Raw genomic sequence first — 20,000 nt, 5'->3', positions numbered from 1 at the left:
ATATCTATATATATATATATATATAATAATACGATATATTATATATATCTATATATATATATATATCTACTATAATCTATATATATTCTATTATATCTTTCTATTATATATATCTCGTCTATATATCTTATATCTATAGGGCATCATATATATATATATGGCTATATATCTTAACTATAGATATATAATATCATTATATATATCTTACTATATCTATCTCTATCTATATATATATACTATATACTATCTATATATATCTCTATATCATATCTACTCTATATCTTAACTATCTATATCTATATTTGTATCCATATTTATATATACATCTATCTTCTCTATATATATCTATATTATATATCATATATCTATATATATATATATATATCTATTCTCTTATCTATATATCTCTACATATATATATCATATTATTATATATCTCTCATATATATATCTATACATATATATAATATATATTAATTATATCTTTATCTATATATCTATTATATATATCTCTTCTATCTATAACTCTAATATATATATCTCTCTTATCCCTATATATATATATATATCTATATATATATATATATACTATATGCGAAATATATCTATATCTATAATATATCTATAAATACTATATCTTCATATCTATACTATATATTCTATATTCATCTATCTCTAGTATTCTATCAGAATCTATATATACTATATATATTTATATATCTTTCATCATATCTCTATATCTCTATATATATATGTATATATATACTATATATATCTCTATATATCTTATATATAATATCAATATCTATATATATATATATATATATATATATACATATATATATATATATGTATATATAGATATATATATATATATAATATATATATATATATGATGCTATATATATATATATATATATATCTCTATAGATATTATAATATATATAAAATATAAATCTATATATATAAAATAATATATATATATAAAATATAATATAATATATATATATAAATATAAAATCTATTATATAAATATATTAATATATAAATAATATATAGATAAATATATATATATATACATATTATTTATATATTATATATAAGATTATATTAGATTAATATATATATATATAAATATATTAATATTATCAATAATTATATATATATATATATATTATATATATATAATAAAAATATTATATATAATATATATATATATTATATATTATATATAATATATATAGATAGAATTATATATCTATATAGATATATTATATATATTATACATAATATATTCATATAATATATATAATATATAATATATATATATATTATATTACATAATTACATATATATTATAATATATATATCTATATATATATATAATATAATATCTATACATATATATATATCTATTTATATAATATATATATATATATACATTATACATATATATATATAATATATATTATATAATTATAATATTAGAATATATATATATGACTAAACATATATATATTACAGACATCGTATGGCTCGACAGCAATCTGTTCTTTCTTGCCAAAATTTGCTTCAAATATTGGAGAAGAACCTCTCATTCAAATGTTAATTTTCCCAACGTCTACCATTTTTCGCTTTGGTTAACTTGTACTTTGCAACGGCCACGCATTGCATCTAAAACCATCAAATATAGCAACCGCTCTGTCATGATTAATAACTGCCACGTGTCTTTCGGAACATAGTTGCTCACGAAGTTCACAACTACATACGGTAGTACAGAGCGAAGTTCCAGATCACAGAATATAAAATAAAAGTTCTAATTTCCTCTCATTTGGATAACAACCTGGGATTCCCAGGGGCTCCCTGGACGCTCACAATTCAACGAAGGACGAGGGGGGAATGAAATCACAAGGACGGGAAAGGCTAGAAAAAATATAGTCGATCTGAAAGATAGAAGCTTTATATATTACATCATTCGGACAATGCCCACTTCTTCCCCCTCGGGCCTAGAAAACGTCTTGTCTAAGATTGGAAAGAAGTATGAGATGACGGCCGATCAGCAGCATCCGCTCTGAAGCCAGGCACAAAGAGGAGTCTGGTGAATCCTTTTCACGACGTTTTTCTACGCTAATAATGCAATGGCTGAGTACATCCGGGGATTTGGCACGTCCTCTGCGGGGTTTGGTTTTATCCGGAGTAGAGGAAGTCCCTGGAATGAAGGAATGTGTTGCAGGATCATAATGGCGCTCTCTCTCTCTCTCTCTCTCTTTCTGTTAGATTAGATTAGGTTAGATTATGAAATTTAGGTCATGAGGACCAAGCGCCGTAACCCATCAGGGTATTCAGCGCCGTAATGAAGACCTCTCTTTCTGATGGGCATCTCGAGTAACAGATTATGAAATTAATGTTACGGTATCGTGCCAAGTTCATTTCCTAAGCTAAGTGTATTTTGCACCATGCATAAACAAGTCTGATGTCATAGGGATGTGGGCTACTTTCCTCTTGATTACAGTGTATTCATGTCTTGGAAATTCGTGGTTTAACAGTGGATGAAACTAAGGGTACAATGAAAACAAATTAATTACGTGTGGCAGTTTATGAAGCTATTTGGTTCACTGCAGATTCTCCCAGTGGATGAACGCAATAATTGTGGTGGTTTCTACACGTTACTGTGATTTAGTGAATTGTGGGAGGTATTTCCTATTAAACTCTTGTCTGACTAAGTACCTCAAATTTTCTTATAGATACAGAATGAACCTCAATGCTTGCTAAGCAGAGACTATAATTAATTATTCTACATTCTATGTCATCTGAATGTCAAGAAAACCACACGTGTTCATTAAAGTCTGTCCCAACCTCCTGTCGACGACAAAACCCCGTCAGTCCACTTACATATACCTGGTGTAGTTGCCTTCTTGTCGAGGCGCGTGAGGCTGTTGCCCCTCCGTCGTAGGGGGGCTTTGGCACCGGCCTTCGCCGCGACCTTAGGCGACCGGAGGCCGGAAGCGTCGCCCTCGCTCGAAGACGCAGATCCGACTCCGCGTCGGCGGGAGTGGGGGAGGGGGGAGGGCCAAGGCCGCCAAACTCGAACGACGCGACGCACCGGAGGCTTCTTGATTGGTCTGGAGGAGAATGAATGGCATGTAAGGGTTCTTACAGAAATGGCATGTAGGGGTTCCTACAGAAATGGCATGTAGGGGTTTTTACAGAAATGGCACGTAAGGGTTCTGTATCCTGGAGATAAAACTCTATAATACTTCTTTTTAGTATATCTCCTGCTACCTCCTGTTACTTCTTTCTAACGAACACCTTACTATTCCGTGGTCCCTTTGGTGGGCTTGTTCCATAAAACAGGGTTCTTCATCTTCTGAATAATGATGATATTGAACGGTTCAGATTCTTAGGTATCGGGGTTAGATACTTTAGTAGACTCACATCAATCGTGCATTTGATGTCTTGGCCAGTCCTTTACGACGTTCTTGATTAGCTGTTGATAAGCCAATGACAGTGCTGGAATCTCTCAGTCTCTCGAGAGTTCACATGGGCAGTATGTATGTTCCAAATCTCCTGAGGGATGCTTTTGAAAGACGTATCATCCCTCAGGAGAGATGGAACGTACATCCTGCCTATGTGAACTCTCGAGATTGGTTTGTCAACAGCCAATCATTAGCGTCGTAAGGGACGGGCCTAGACATCAAATGCACGGTTGATGTGCATCTACTATAGCCTTATCTACAGTAAGATCATGATGCTCAAACATTTTCTGACAAAGAGAGAAACAAAGAACAAGTTAGTCCGTAACGACTTCTAGACATACCTACATATCTCACTCTGAGTTACATTTCCTCCTCGTTCTTCTTTTAACAATGACATCAAAATTGATACTATATCTTGGCCCTAAAGTACAAAGACAAAAGTGGTGTACGTTGTTCACACGAAATGTCAGTCGTAGAAGCACAAACGAAATTCCACTCGAGAAAGCACAAACAAACGGGGCTGAGGGACAGTTCACATGACACTTGAGACAGCGTGACTCATCAAATACTTCTCATAAGCGAACAAGATCAGGGCGGTCAATATGAATCCAACTTTTGGCTGTCAAATGACAGCTCAAACATGGTCGACCTTAAATATTTCACTTTACGTCTGCAGAATCGTATTTGCCTCTTTATTTCTATAGAGTTGATTATCATTAATTAGTATCACTGACCAACCAAACCACTCGGTTCAAATTGAAAACTTTATGGTGCAAGGGTTACTGTTGCATTTTTGGCTTTGATTCTAACTGCAACAAGGGTACCGGGATTACTAAGAGATGTTGATGGAGCAGCCGTAGTAATGATATTGATGTTTGAAAAAATAAAGGAGAAATGTGTAAAGAGATGATTTCCATCGCACACATCAAACAGTCAAGAATTGGAGAAAGGAAGTTTCTGAACGGTCAGTGAAAAATACAATTACATATTTTATGTAGGATGCGTTGGGTATTTATCGATTCCGAAAGGTCACCGTTGTCATTATGATCAAACTTTGTCTCAAATTGTAACACTGTCCAAAGCACAGGTCGCGGTATTTTGCGCTGCAAATCACACGTGAGATGCAAAGCACACACAACACTGACTGAAGACGCCCACTGCTATTTTTATGTCAACAAAAGGCGACACACTCGGCATTCCTTCTTACCTTGACACGGTTCAACAACACTTCACAGAGTATTCAACATTCACCACACTTACCTGCGACATACGAGTTCCGTCGCAAAATTGCCATTCTGATAACAGTGCTTTTAAAGCAGATAAAAATGCTCCACTTACGTATACATGCGACCGATTTCATGACAAAAGCGCAACTGTGTGAGAACTTGCGCTGCACACCCGCTGAAATCAGATCCTTGTACAAAAAATACACAGTTTATCGAAGTGACCCAATTGACGTCAAACTCAAGAAACACAGAAGCCGTGCAGCAAGCAAGCAAGCATGCGGTGAACGCCGTGCAGGTATGAGAGTTTGCGTTCTGATCCCGCAGTGAATTTTTTTTTTTTCCCCGCGCCAACCCACCTAGCTCTTGTGGAGGGGCTCTCCAGGCGAAGGCTGGCCACAGACAAGTTATCATCGCTGGGGCATGCCAGGGATCTGCAACTGATCAAGGAGGGATCCAAATCATGCCACAATAGATTATGACGACCTCAGTGGTCATCCACCATCTCGGGTGAGAACCTCACAGATTGGCGTAGACTCTGAGTCTAGCTATAGTCAACGTTGCCGTTTTTTCTTCACAACAGTTGCTTTTAGCAGTGTCGCCATACGCGGTTCTTTTCTTTTTATGTTAGTTATGATTTAATGGTTAGAATGTGGAAAATTTAATTGTTAGACTGCGTATTTTCTGATGTAGAATTATTTTCCGTGACGTAAATAAACTACACGTCACTAGCTTATCATAAAGTATTTTTGACGATGAAAAATAAATGAATTTCAATACAATTAATTTGTATAGATAAGCAGGATATGTTTTATAACTTTATTTTCATAATAAAACAAAAAAAGGCAAATTGAAGAATTTTATTCCTCAGCACTGTGGCTGTGGTCAGAATATCCACGGAGGGTTGCCAGATGTCACTAGAAAGCCACACTAGTAGACGAAATTCCTCAAAACGGCAACACTGGCTATAGTATATCTGTCAGATTCGATGGTGACCAACAGGAGGTTCTGGAACCACTCTGTCCACTGAGGTTGTCCTGGTTCTTACTCTTTCCTTGTATCGTGTTTCAACTGATGATTTTACATATCCATGTATCCACCATCTAAACATGCTACCATGTATATGTGTAACTTAATCTTTAAGTGGCAAATGAATCATCTACGCATGCTGTTAACAGCTAAATGTCTCGTCTTTCCAAGCTAGTGAGCTCTGATTAGTATACCTAAGTGAATCATTCAGACTAAGGGCTACTACAAGATTATGTAAACTGCGTCCTTCCTTTCATGCTGATTGAGAGTGATTACTTTCTATCATCATCAGTTCTACAGGGACTTGTACCTCTAGAAGTAGCATAGGAATATTACTGCATTCATTTCTTGTTAGTGATTACAAGCATATGTAAAAAAAAAATGCTTATCTACAAAATCAGATGGATGTCTTATTTACTAAACATGCTCACGAATTTTAATTAGTTAACAAAGCTATATAAGAAAAGCACAAGAATAAAAAACTTACAGCATATTTTATCTAATAAAACATTATCGAATAATTCTGCAGTCACTATACCTTTAAAATTATATTTATGATATTTCTATATAAAGTATATTTACAGTGTCTGGAAATGGATGAGGAAGATGGTTATATATTCATTTTCATTTAAAATAAACCTTTCAAGGAAGTTCCATTTTGCCTGACCTAACAACTAAAAGAACGAGGCGTGATCCGACCTCCAGCTCACTCGGGGACGCATGCAAGATTCTCCACTCATGCGTAAGTTGTAAATGTTATATTCCTAATTTTTGAGGTAACTCAAAATGTGTTAAAATCTATGGTCAAATAGAACCTTGTTTCACCATCGAAAATTAAAATTAATATGGTATATATTATTAGAAATAAATGTTCCGTACTGCTTAACATTCACATTTTAAAAATTTTCTTTCAAATAAATAAATCGTGAAACCCTTTTCACAGATCTTTTCATGCTTTTCCATAGACCTTTCTAACCCCCTAAACAACAACAAAATAGTTTGTAGGTTTACTCCCCGAGTCAGCGAAAATGGATTCTGTAGAGCTATGAAGTTAATTTTCAGTGTCTACAAATCGCTGTAGCGGGCAGAATTTATTACTGTCTGTAAAATCAAATGTGAAATAATAATAATAATAATAATAATAATAATAATAATAATAATAATAATAATAATAATAATAATAATAATAATTTATTATTATTATTATTATTATTATTATTAAATTACAAGCAGATCATAATTATAAAAGAAACAGCCTCAACAATATAATGTAGAAGAAAAAAATAATACTTGACGTAGCGAATATAAAGAAATGTAAAAAAACAAACATAGAAAACGTAATAATGTAAATAAACAGAAAACGTCAGAACTCGAATCCTTCGTACCACTTACTTTTAATCAGTAAGGAACTAGACCTTGGTGAGGATGCACTGACCTTCTCCTGATTGTGTTGGGGAGCCCGGGCGAATCCAGAGAGTCCTTGATGTCATCGATGGCGTCGACGGAGGAATGGCGGTTGATGGGCTTGAGTCCTTGGGAACTGCGGCGTCTGAAAAGCCGAAATAAGCAAGAATTGTAAAATACCGAGGATACGTCACTGGAAGGTTCTTCAAATACATTGAATGTATTCAAAGGGCCTCACGTCACAGGTGGGACGAGAAAAGAACAATGATTCTTCCTTCCGTCATAAAATGAAAATCACTACAATTAATTAAACAGGTACGATTTTCATTAAGCGTTTTCGTGGGATAGAGTTGAATTGAACATAAAATTTAGGCCAAAGGCCAAGCACTGGGGCCTATGAGGTCATTCAGTGCTGAAATGGATATTGACAGTAAAAGGTTTGAAAGGCGTAACAGGAGGAAAACCTCAAAGCAGTTGCATCATGAATCAAGTGTTAGGAGAGGGTCGACAGTGAGATGGAAGGAAGAGAATATGAAAGGAGGTATAGTAAAAGGAACGAAAGTGGTTGCAGTTAGGGGCCGATGAGACGCTGCAAAGAACCTACGGGGTTCGTGGGATAGAATCATAAATAAAACAAAAGAAAGTCGAGCTACTCGACAGTAGGCAAGGATCGTCACTCTACTGTACGACCCCATAGGAGGGTGGTGCCGTCAGTCACCTCATGCGGTGCACTATAAGCATTACTTAAGGTTTTGTGCAGCGTGCCTTCGGCCCCTTTTACTGTGCCTCCATTCATATTGCCTTTCTTCCATCTTACTTTCCACCCTCTCCTAACAATTGATTCATAATGCAACTGCTTTGAGGTTTTCCTCCTTAACGCCTTTCAAACCTTTTTACTATCAATTTCCTTTTCAGCTCTGAATGCCCACATAGGCCCCAGTGCTTGGTCTTTGGCCTAAATTATACATTTATTTATTATCTGTAAGGCAAGGGGGTAAGAAAACATTATCACATGATCTTTCAAGAAGTGATAAAGATGAATCATTATACCTCCACGAGCGTGAATCACTGGTTAACTATAAACAAGAATCATGAATCCTAATGAAGAAACACAAGGGAAGTTGATGAACCATTTGAAACAATGACCAAATTTGAGACGCGTGAGTCTCTACTCAAAAACAAAGGAACACCTGAATTTCTATTTGATAAGTCTTACAATTTAATGGGAGATACTTATGACAACAAAACTCATATCTATCGAAGGCAGAAAACAAGACCTGAATTGCACATTCAACTCAAATACTTTATTGTTTAAACAAGTAAAAACATTTTGACTGGTGATGCTCAGAATAAATTTAACTTCGTTGTGGAAATGCTAACTGCCTTTGAATGTCGGCTACAATGGATCTCTTGGAACAAACAAAAATTAATACTATATCATTGAGGCGCGGTTCGACCTCATTAGTAGAAGGGACCTGATAAAATCTCTAGCAGCGTTCAATGTACAATGCAACTCAATTTCGAAAGTAATTAACTCCATTTGACGATGGAAAAGACTATAATTTTCATATGCTTGAAATTTAAAAGGTTAAAATAGCTCTATGCATACACAAATATCAAAGTATTACTTAGTACCTCGTAGCCTGATGTACAATAAAATCAAAATATCAGTAACGAAGTAATCACAAGAAAGTATTTATTGCTATAAAGACATGTACTAGTACCACACCTGGCCGAGTTGGGCAGACTACTTCACTAGAAGTTCGAATATGTTCAAAAGTTGACAGATGAATCGCGATCATACACCACCCAGCAAGTGTCTCACGAAGACAAGCAAGACTTTCCATGAGCGAACTCGTCCCTCCCCTCGGCCAGGTGTGAGATGAGCACCAGACAGAACGAGGACTTCTTGAGGCCGTGTCGTAGCTCAGACGGATCTGGATTGGGTGAATTGCTAGGAAGAGCACCACATATGGGCGGCAGGGAAGGAACGCGGGAACCGGTCGTACCAAGGGCAGATGATGACGCCGAACTGATAGACAAACGCCCAAGGAGCCAGATGATGCCCCGCGAGGGAAGCACCACCCGTGCCCGAGGGCGGTAAGGGAGTCAGACACGTGACACACTCAAGGGTCACGGACAGGACACCCTTATGAGGTCATGACTAGCAGCCTTGGGGCATGGGTCATTTCCCCGATGTCACTCAAACCCACCCGACTAGATTCCCCTTCCAGTGAGGGTGTTGTCACTTTTGTTCCATTGAGTACTGGGTCTCGAAAAGAACCTAACTGTGGTGATGATCAGTGAAAGGGACTGTTGAGTCTTACAAGGGAGCCTGGCAACTGTCAGACAGACCATTTCTGTAGCGTAGGACTTCTTTATCAAATAGGAACTCTTAGTTAAGATCTGAAATGCTACTCATGAATATCTCAATAAACTTGACAAAATGAGTGTGGATCACGATCTAAATGGGTGTCCTATCCATAACTGACTTCAATAATCTCACGTAGAGTAACATAATGTAATAAATCATGTACATGCATACATTTCATTCTGCCATACACATAACAGTCGCCATTGACGTGTTAGCATAAACGTTGACTATATCATCTCGGGTCAAGACCAACCGTGTCGTGACAAAAACATCAACACACTTGACTATGTACTCTAATGATGCGGTGCATTTTTCATGACTGACATGCTGATATTAGTGGTATCACACAACTGTTTTGGCTTAGCTACGTGTGACTGAATAAGGATGACTACGGTGAGGGGGACCTCAATCAAGAGGCAAAGCTTAGCTTGTTTTAGGGGACAGGAACGTGTTCCAGCTCGCCTAGACTGAAAGATCATTCAGCTTCACAGACGGCTATGAATGTCTTGATGATAGCCTTCTGTCCAAGCGAAGTATATATATTTGAAACAGTTCGTATAAAAAAACTACAATGACAAACGACGTATAAAGAGTAAGAGTTGGAGGAGCTGGAAGTGAAATAACCAGCTTTGTTCTGGCCTTGGAATCAACAAGCACACTTTTCTAAGACGACTGGTACAAGCTGTCTACAATCCACTGCAAGATGCTACAACGAGAAGAGCCCTCGACAGCCAACCCTCTAAGTCTACTAGGATTGGCTATCGAGAGGCACCAACTGGAGGGAGATGAACGGGGACGTTTTTGGAGGACGTGGCACTACTGGGGGCCGATTTAGACTGCCCGGACACGGTGGGTGGCAGGGTGGGCACTTGGGAACTCGAGGAGGACCCTGGTCGGGAATTCTTAGGGGTCCGGGGCAGGGAGGAGGTGCGGGATCCTGGTGCCGAGGATGGTTCGGAGGGTCGCCGCCGGTGGTTCAAGAGGTAGTTGCTGAGGCCGGACGAAATCAGGCTGCAGCGGTCCTGGCCTGTGACGCTACTGGAACGGCGGTGGGCAAGAGGTGGCAAACTGTCGCGTCCTGAGCCCACGGAACTACCAGGAAGACTCAGAGGTCACAGGTGACCTGATCTAACCCCCACCCCTTCCCCCTTCTTTATAATTAAAACTCCTTCACCCTTCCCTTCCAGTGAGATCAAGGGACCTGCGTCTCGAAAAAAAGCTGTTCTCTCGGTCTTGGGGAACATCCATCTCTCTCTTTCGTTCCTCACAAGTCTGATTTTTGAGTCTTTTCGTGCAGCACGTACACTTCCAGGTCATTCATCATGGTCTCTGTCATACAGTCTAGATAAGCATGCTTTCTGGATAATACTGGATGAATTCTCAATCTATGACGCCAAAACTCTACTTTGCCTACAGAAAATGAATGAATTGCTCTCTCTCTCTCTCTCTCTCTCTCTCTCTCTCTCTCTCTCTCTCTCTCTCTCTCTCTCTCTCTCGCCTTTCGTAGCATTTATTCTTTTACTCTCTCCCCTCTCAATCATTCCCACTTTCTTTTTCTATTTGTTCAGACTTTCGTTACATTTCTGTACAGACATACTTTCCTTAATGGGTTTGCTAAATGAAAAAAAAAATAATAATAGAAGTTTAATCATTGTCAGTGAATAAATAAATATTGGTCATATTGAAATTATCAGGAGAATCGTGTGAATATAAATTCCTGGGAATATTTACCCGTATTTGACTTCAACACTGATAGTTCTGTACTTAAACAAGGCGGTGGTTTTCCTACATCATAGAAACCTCACAAAAACATGAACTTCAATACAAAATAAAATCTCTTCTAAATAAACACGAAAAGTATGACACTGAAACACAATATCATAAAGACTTAAAATCATAAACTTTAGTAGAAAATCACTTCGAAACAAACACGAAAAGTATATGACACTGAAACACAATATTATGAATAATTAAAATCAACACGAAAATTATGCCATTCAATACAATACTATAAAGGAAGATTGACAGATTCCTATGAAAAATAAGAGTATTTAGACTTTTTTTTTTAGCAGTACATGAAGGCAAAAGCACCGTGTGCATGTATGGAAAATTACAATAAACAAACGTGGAAATAAGAACATAGAGAGATAAAAGCAAAGCAAAACCGAACCATTATAAGAACCGACGCACAAGACAGACAAATGTAGATGAATTCTCGTTCGTAACAAATCACAAGAGGACAGACAGACAGACAGACAGACAGACACAGACAGACAGACAGACACAGTCAGTCAGGCAGGCAAACAGGGAGAGAGAGAGAAGAGAGAGAGAGAGAGAGAGAATTGGATGGGTTGGAATGGAGGGTTCATTTAATTGAAAAAAGTGAGAGAGAATATAAGATAAATGTCACGGAGAGAGAGAGAGAGAGAGAGAAACAAGCTTATTCAAAACACACACAAAACGAGATATTTTTGACAGGCAAGGAAAGGAGGCGTGGTAACTCGCCGAATCTTTTCAGTGATTTCACTCACTGGGCAAAGGTACTCCTTTGAATCTCAGGCCTAACCCAGTGCCCCTAACAGTATATCAGCCTGTGCTGGTGGGCCCTTAGCACAGTGTTACGATCCCGTGATAGTTTGTAGGAAATAGTTCTTTCCAAAACTACTGCTTTGGGTTATTACCTATTCTACAAATACCATAGTTCCCTAATTATATGTCAATATTACTGTTACAGCTGGTGACGTTGGAGGCGTGAGGTATACTTCAGGCGGGACACGGAACTCTGCAGTAGAAGAGGGTGGACGTTCTAATAGTCGTGCGTTGCGAGTGTGATTTTGGCTATACTTCGTTGGTCGTCCTGGGAATCGTGCATCGTTGGCTACGAGGGTAGCGAATTTATGGTGAAAGCGCGCTTTGTGGAAGCTGAATGCTTCAGTGAACTTGCACTGTATATATTCCCGGACGATGTAGTTGATGAGGATTCGTCTCAATGAGGAAGTTAGCCCTGTTGTTGACTGTTGGTAGCAACCATGTGATTTGTCCCTCTTGCAGATGTTCCCGTGGGGTGTTCCCCTGATCATTTGGATCAGTATTATTAATATAATACTTGCCTCACCTCCGTTTAAGAAACTGTAACTTTCAGAATTTCATTGCCTAGTTAACTATTGTAACTTTCACTTGGATTGTTTTGTAACGTTTTCATTACTAAGTTTATATGTTTATTGGGTTTTCTTTTGTTAATAATTATTTAAAATGTTTTCGTATGTTTTATTATTCCACTCTAACGTTTCTGCTGAAGATCATTATTATTAAAGCTCAAGCTATATAAATATAATGTGATAAAAGGACAATAAATTAAATGTTATGCGCCTGAATCTGGCGGCAATAAACTTTTAAGTATTTAAGAATTGGTCCGTAACATATTTGTGGCATCCTCAGCGGGATCTTCAGCAGTGTCATTAGGTTGGATGGTGTAATTAATGGTAAAAACATGGAAATTGAAACTAGTGACGATGCCGCACGTTTTCTTTGGAGAGACGATTGGCGTAGTAAATTGTTTACTATTAAAAAGTCGGAACTGCTGGTTGTGTCGGATTATTTACAGTTGGAGTTTACAGTTAGTAGTACTAATGATGACATAAGGAAAGGTATCATAGCGCATTTTGTTCCGGATGGAGTGGACGTTGACTTCAAGCTTTTAGAGGAAGAAATCGACGAAGACTGTGAGGTAGTGAAACTTCGACTGAAACTAGATTTGAAAAAGCTCGAGTTTGAAGATGAACAGAAGCGGTGTGAACATGAACTTAGTATGAAGCAGTTAGAAAATGAACAGCAGAAACGTGATCATGAGCTGGAATTGGCCAGGCAGACGGGTTCCCGATCTCCTATTTCTGGTAATGAAGATTCCCGTATGTTGAAGTACGTACCAAAGTTTGACGAGTGACGTCGTAGAATTTTTCATAGCTTTTGAGAAGGTAGCGGCAAATTTCAAGTAGAGTGAGGATGGGTGGGGATTCATGGCTCAGACTGCTTTTTCCGGGAAGGCTCTAAAGGCTTGGGCTTCTGTCGTTGGAAGATAGTCAAGATTATGCTAAAGTGAAAGAAGCCATTTTAAGTATTTATGAGATGGTTCCTGAAGCCTACAGAGTAAAGTTTCGTGACAGTCGAAAATCTTCCAATCAAACTTTTGTGGAGTTTGCTCGTGAAATGGAGAAGCATTTTGAAAATTGGTTGAGATCCAGCGATGTCAAGAGTGAGTATGCTAAATTGAGTCAGTTAATCTTATTGGAAAATTTTAAGCACAATTTACCTAAAGACCTTTGCATATTCTTAGATGAAAAGAAAATTGACAATTTAGCGAGTGCTGCTCGGTTAGCTGATGAGTACGTGTTAACACACAGTAGTTATTCTAAGCCTGCTGCTAAAGGTGAATACGTATAATGCTTATGAAACTGGTAAATTGCCTACAGGGGTTAACGTAACTGCTAATGATGGTAATCAAGTTAAGAGTGGTCCTGCTTCTCCCCAAAAGCATTTTAAATCTAAGTATCAGGGCAGGGTAACTTGCTTTCTTTGTGGGAAAAATGGGCATATAGCTGCTAAGTGTCCTAAAAAGGATTCTGCCATGCTCGTTAATGATAAACAGGTAGTGGATGACGACTTTAAGTGGTTTAAATCACAAGGTAAAATCAGCACACTTGAAAATTTGCAAGTGTGTCCTAATGTATATGTACTTAGAGATACAGGGTCTTCTCAATCTTTAATTCTACGGAAAGCCATTCCAGTGGGCAGTTAGTGGTTGAATGAGTATAAGCTTATTAAAGGTGTTGGAAACTAGTGGATATCTTGCCCGGTAGTTGAACTGTATTTTTTTTCAGACATTGTTGCCAGCGAGTCTAAGTTTGCTGTTGTTGATACGCTCCCCATACCTGAGGTTGATTTTGTTTTGGCAAATGATCTTGCTCAAGGTAAAGTAAGTTGTAATCCGACAGTTTTTGTCAATCCACAGGAGTTAGTACCTAAACCTGAAACTGTGCTTGTGACAACTAGGTCAGGTAAAAGTATCGATTTTGAAGTTGAGCATCCTGATTTGGAAAGTTTGTTTAATGCAGATTCAGTGGTTCACGTAAGTAACAATGAATCTATTTGCTCTGAAGAAGTAATGAACTGGAATAGAGGTGACTTAGTAAAGGTTCAAAATGAGGACATGGAGATTAAGAATATTAAAATTAAGTTGGAAGAGGGTAAAGGAGTGGATTATGAAGTGGATAATGAAGTTCTTTATAAAGTAATTGTTCCTATTCGGAAACGAGAGGGAAATTTGTTGAAGCATAGGTTAATTGTTGTACCTTCTAAATTCAGAAATGGTATATTAAGAAAAGCTCATGATGATTTGTTTGCTGGTCACTTGGGTATTACTAAAACCTTTGATAGGGTTAGGAAAAATTTCTATTAGAAAGGTCTGAAAAGAGATGTCAAGAAATATTGTAAGACGTGTCACCAATGCCAAATTTCTGGTAAACCTAATATGGTAATTCCTAAGGCTCCCCTTTCTCCCATTCCTTCTTTAGGAGAACCATTCGAGCATGTAGTCATTGATGTAGTGGGTCCCTTACCTCGTTCGAAAGTAGGGTCTGGGTATGTACTAACTATCATAGACAGGTTAACTAGATATCCCGAGGCTATCCCTCTTAAAGTCCCAGAAAGCTAGGGTCATTGCCAAACATTTGATCACTTATTTTTCTAGGTTTGGTCTGCCTAAAACCATCCAGTCTGATCGTGGAACAAATTTTTTATCAAAACTATTGCTGCAGCAGTTTAAGAATTTTGGAATTGAGCATAAACCTTCTACTCCATACCATCCAGAGTCACAGGGAGTTGTGGAAAGGTTACACCAAACTTTGAAGGCAATGATTCGGAAGATGTGCAATGAAAAGGTTGGTTTGTGGGAAGAATATCTTCCTTATTTGTTGTTTGCAGTACGCTCTATGCCCAAATGAGTCCGACAAGTTTGCTCCATTCAACTTGGTGTTTGCTCATAAAGTAAGAGGTCCATTAGACTTGTTAAGAGAGTGTGGAAGGTATGGGCGAGCGAAGTGCATATTGCTGATTTCATTATGATGGTAAGGGCAAGCTTTACAATGTAGGAAATAATCAAAGAGTGATTTACTGAAGAGTCAAAGTAAGATGAAGCTCTTTGTATGATTTTAAAAATCTAAAGAAAGAAAGTCTTTGTTCCTGGAGATAAAGTACTGGTTTTGTCACAGGGTGTAAGAGGTTCGTTGCAGAATAAGTTTTTGGGACCCTTTGAAGTTCTAAGCAAAGTGAATGTTTTGAATTACATTATTAAGCTTCCTGATCGTAATTTGCAATGTCATATTAACATGTTAAAAAAGTACTTTGAGCGAGAGAAAGCAGTGGTTTTGTCTGTTTCAGAAGAGGTTAATTCGAAATGTGTAACTTCGGAGAAAGAATTTGCTTGGCCGGGTAATGATTCTGTTTTGTTACCTAATGTGTGTAGAAGTCCTATCCTGAGTACTAACCAAATTAATGGATTACTGAAAGTGTTAATGAAGTTTCCCGAGACTGTCAGAGATACACCAGGTAGGACTACTTTATTACAGCATGATGTCGAATTAGAGAGTGAAACGCCAATTAAGCAAGCCCCTTATTGCTTAAATCCTGTTAAGAAAGAATTTGTTGAATAGGAAATAAACTATTTGCTAACTAATAATTTAATTACACCCAGCAGCAGTTCGTGGAGCTCACCAATTGTAGTTGTTGCAAAGGAGAATGGACAAAGTCGATTATGCATTGATTATCGCAAGGTCAACAAAGCAACAAAGGCAGATTCTTTTCCTATTCCGCGTGTTGACGATTGCATTGATAAGGTAGGAAATTCAAAGTTCATTACGAAAATTGATCTCCTAAAAGGATATTATCCGGTTCCTTTGACTAATCGAGCAAAAGAGGTATCGGCATTTGTGACAGCTGATGGTTTGTATCAATTCGAAGTGATGCCCTTTGGCATGCGGAACGCCGCTGCCACTTTTCAACGATTAATGGTAGCCAGGCCCTGTAGAAATAAGAAGAAGATGGGACACAAATTCACACACTAACCAAAGAGCCACATGCTCTCCTTGGCACCTGTGCCCTAGGTGCAGTGTCACATTCATTTGCAGAGTGATCTTGGCACCTACCCAAAGAAGGTAGCCAGCCTGATCTCTGCCAGTAGACTAATCATCTAACCCCTAGAAGTTGAACTACTAACCCTCACCTAAATGTCATGATTACCTCATTAAATTTCCATCCTGGTACACTACTAACCACTCATCACCCTCACGCATCATTACCTCATCTTGCATATTTTAACAATTTAGGTTCAATAAACCTCCATTATAGCGTACCACAATCTGGAATGATTGCGTCCTCTTAATTAAGTGCATAGAGTAGGTTAGGCTAAGTAATTTAGTACCAGGGTATTAGGGTAGTAGCAAGTAGAATTTTCAAAGTAACCTTACATAGGGGTAGAGTAGCCTGTCGTCACAGACGACCAGTAGTTCTCACTTAGGCTAGACTACATTATTAATTCAGTAAGTTAGTGCCCTTAGCATCTCCACCTATAAGTTAGGTAGGCCATTGTAGTTAGCCATATCACTGCTAAAACCTCAGTTAGAGAAGGAGATCTGTTTAGTCGAGGCAATCGACTTATTTAGCCGAGGCCTTCACACCCAAAAGGGAGTGAATGCCTTCTTAACAAAGGGAGCTTTTACGTTTATTGATCGCCTCGTCTTCCCAGTGTCATTCATTTTTATTTATTTGCTAGAAGAGCAGCCATTTTTTACTCCTAACATCAGCTGACTTTAGGCGGGAAACTCAAAGCAGGCCAGACCTAGGCATGTCTGGCGTCAATTGGATTAGTGGGGGGGAATAAAAACTCATTAAGCATTAGGGACATATCCCAAGGGGAGTGTGTAGCTAGTTAGGTACTTCTTGGGCCTACTCATAAGATCCCTTATCCTGCGAACCTTTGCTGGCCGTATGTCTGTTTCCAGGATGACCTGCCAACAGGGGGGAAAAGCTGCCTCAAAACCCAGGATTCACACCTGATGACGCTCTCAGTTCAGCATAGTTCTTGACCACAGAGAGATGTCCGAGCCAGCCTGCCCAAAGGCCTAACAAAGGCGCTTACTGGCGCGCCTGAACTTGGACAAAAAAAAGGGGGGCCTTTGGGGGGGGGGTGGGGGGACGGCCAACCTCTCCAAAACTTTACTTCGCAATAAGCGCACCCAGATATGTCTTGCGTTGCAGTCATATTGCCAGGTCTTTTCCTCCGAGTCAAATACTCTCTCTCCCACATTTTCCCATTCAAATTCTTACTTCTCAAACGAGCCTCCCTTTGGTCCTTTCCACCTAGCGGCCGCATGGTACCTTTTGTGATTGTCCCAGAAAAACAAACCCTTCATTGCGCATTTCATTTAAGCACTAGAGTTCCTCGCCTTGTGTGTGATAAGAGATAAACACCCTTCAAAGTGCATTAGCTGAAATATTGTGCAAGAAGTCTAAATCTTATGTTGTGTGTAATTTGGGAATTAATTTGCAGATTGCCCCCTGTTGAGTCCGTGCTCCTCTCCTTGCAAGCGCTTTCTTACCACTAGATATTATCAGTTTGGAAACCAGCATTGCAGCAGATGTTGAATTTGGCCATTTTTTCCATATTGTGAAAGATAGGAGTGATCCAGACAGTATACGGCGCTCTGCCCACGTGAGCCCATATATATGCCCTGCCTCTATCTCAAGCCATTTAATGTTCTCTTGTAAATAAATGCAAATTAGATTAATCAGCTGGGTTTTCAATGGCGACCTTCCAGAATAAACCAATCCCTTTTAAGGTTATCTAAGGTAAGTCATGAGCGCTCAATTATTTCCTTTTTTTTTTTCCTTTCCGTTTTGGACAAAGGCCATCCAAACGTAAATATATATATATATATATATATATATATATATATATATATATATATAATATATATATATATATATATAGGAATATATATATAGTTTTATATTCCTATATATATAGGAAGCCTAGAAGATTTTATACCTATACTAATGACAAAATTGTCGGCTGGTATCGGCCAGAAATTCACCGATACCGATACCACAAAAAAACCCAATACCAAACACACACACACTATATATATATATATATATATATATGATTTATATATGATATATATATATATAGATATATATATATATATATGATATATATATATTTATATATAATATATATGTGTGTGTGGTATCGGTATCGGTGAATTTCTGGCCGATACCAGCCGACAATTTTGTCATTGGTATAAGCATTAAAATCCTTTTAGGCTTCCTAAAATGTATATAATAACAAAGCCACCAAACAAATTACATACTAGGTGCTTTGTTTATCTTTTAGAAACAGATGGTATCTTAATACTGCACACTGTATTTAACAATTTATTATTGTAATTCTAATTTCAGTTAACTATGGTGTTGTTTTATCAGGAAGGAGTCATTGCCATTCTGTTGGAGTTGGGTGCTATTTTAACATGTGCAGTGCAGTACAGTATGGTATAAGCGAATAGTGCATTGAGCATCCTATTATATGTATAAAATGTGTGTGCGTGTGATTCGGCAACCGAACCTCGTGTTGTAAAGTATGTTTTGAAATTATAAAATGTTAAATGCCTCAAAATAGGGCAATAGGTAACACGAGGCAGTCTTGCTAAACGACTGTGCCAATTGTAAGAAATGCAAGCAAAATCCTTTTTGGAACCTGTCTAAAATAATATACGTATTTCAAGATGCATGAAACTTGAGGATTTGAGGAAGTGAGCCGACCTTGTCTCTCATGGCCTTGATGAACAGAATGACTATCATACTCTCTTTACCCTAACCCATTTATATAATTTAAGAAATTACAATAACAATAATTCAAATGAACACAAAATTCATAACATATTTATGGCATCCAATATTATTTAAAATCCTTCAATAGATAAGAAAATGGGGGCCCGAGACGGGAAGGCCAGGAAGGTGGGTTGAGAGAGGGATGAGGAGGGGAATGACGAGAGACGGAGGGATGGAGGTAGGGAGGGACAGGACTGGGGTAAACCACGTTCGAAAGCATAGGTTGGCCATGCTCGACAACACTATGCAAGTCGAGAGTAAACGTCTTAACTGAAGACCATTTCACAATGCACTACATCAAAAATTAGGGGGCGGTGTCTTGTACACAGTATAAAATACCATTTCAGTTAAATAAAGTTTGAAAGATATTTGAGAAAAAAAAATGACAAGCGGTTCCTGAAATGTATAGTAAATATACCAAACACTGACTTCTGAAGAATAGTAAAAAACCAGTGAAATTTAAACAATCAATGCACTTCGCTAAATAATAAACAGAAGCAAATATAATAATCAAAATCCCCAGTATAAACAAACAAGTGAGAGACATCCCTC

At 37.8% G+C, this 20,000-nt stretch overlaps 1 protein-coding gene across 3 annotated transcripts in view; it reads right to left on the bottom strand.

Moving 5' to 3' along the window:
• Positions 1-1,536: 1,536 nt before the first annotated feature.
• LOC135195101 (uncharacterized) overlaps positions 1,537-20,000 on the bottom strand; it is a 22,366-nt gene continuing 3,902 nt past the window's right edge. The window contains exons 2-4 of one of the 3 annotated variants that reach the window (XM_064221482.1): positions 7,164-7,277; positions 2,893-3,122; positions 1,537-2,209 (exon numbers count right to left, since the gene is read on the bottom strand). In XM_064221482.1, the coding sequence (XP_064077552.1) occupies positions 2,007-2,209; positions 2,893-3,122; positions 7,164-7,277 (547 nt within the window). In that variant the 3' untranslated portion in view covers positions 1,537-2,006. Of the gene's footprint in view, positions 2,210-2,892; positions 3,123-7,163; positions 7,278-20,000 lie in introns of those variants that run through there. The other 2 variants (XM_064221483.1, XR_010310069.1) reach the window with 2 other exon arrangements.

Source organism: Macrobrachium nipponense, chromosome 15 (assembly GCF_015104395.2).
Source record: "Macrobrachium nipponense isolate FS-2020 chromosome 15, ASM1510439v2, whole genome shotgun sequence".
Taxonomy (NCBI): Eukaryota; Metazoa; Arthropoda; class Malacostraca; order Decapoda; family Palaemonidae; genus Macrobrachium; species Macrobrachium nipponense.
Note: the sequence above shows the minus strand (reverse complement) of the source record. Positions and strands in the feature narration are given on the sequence as shown.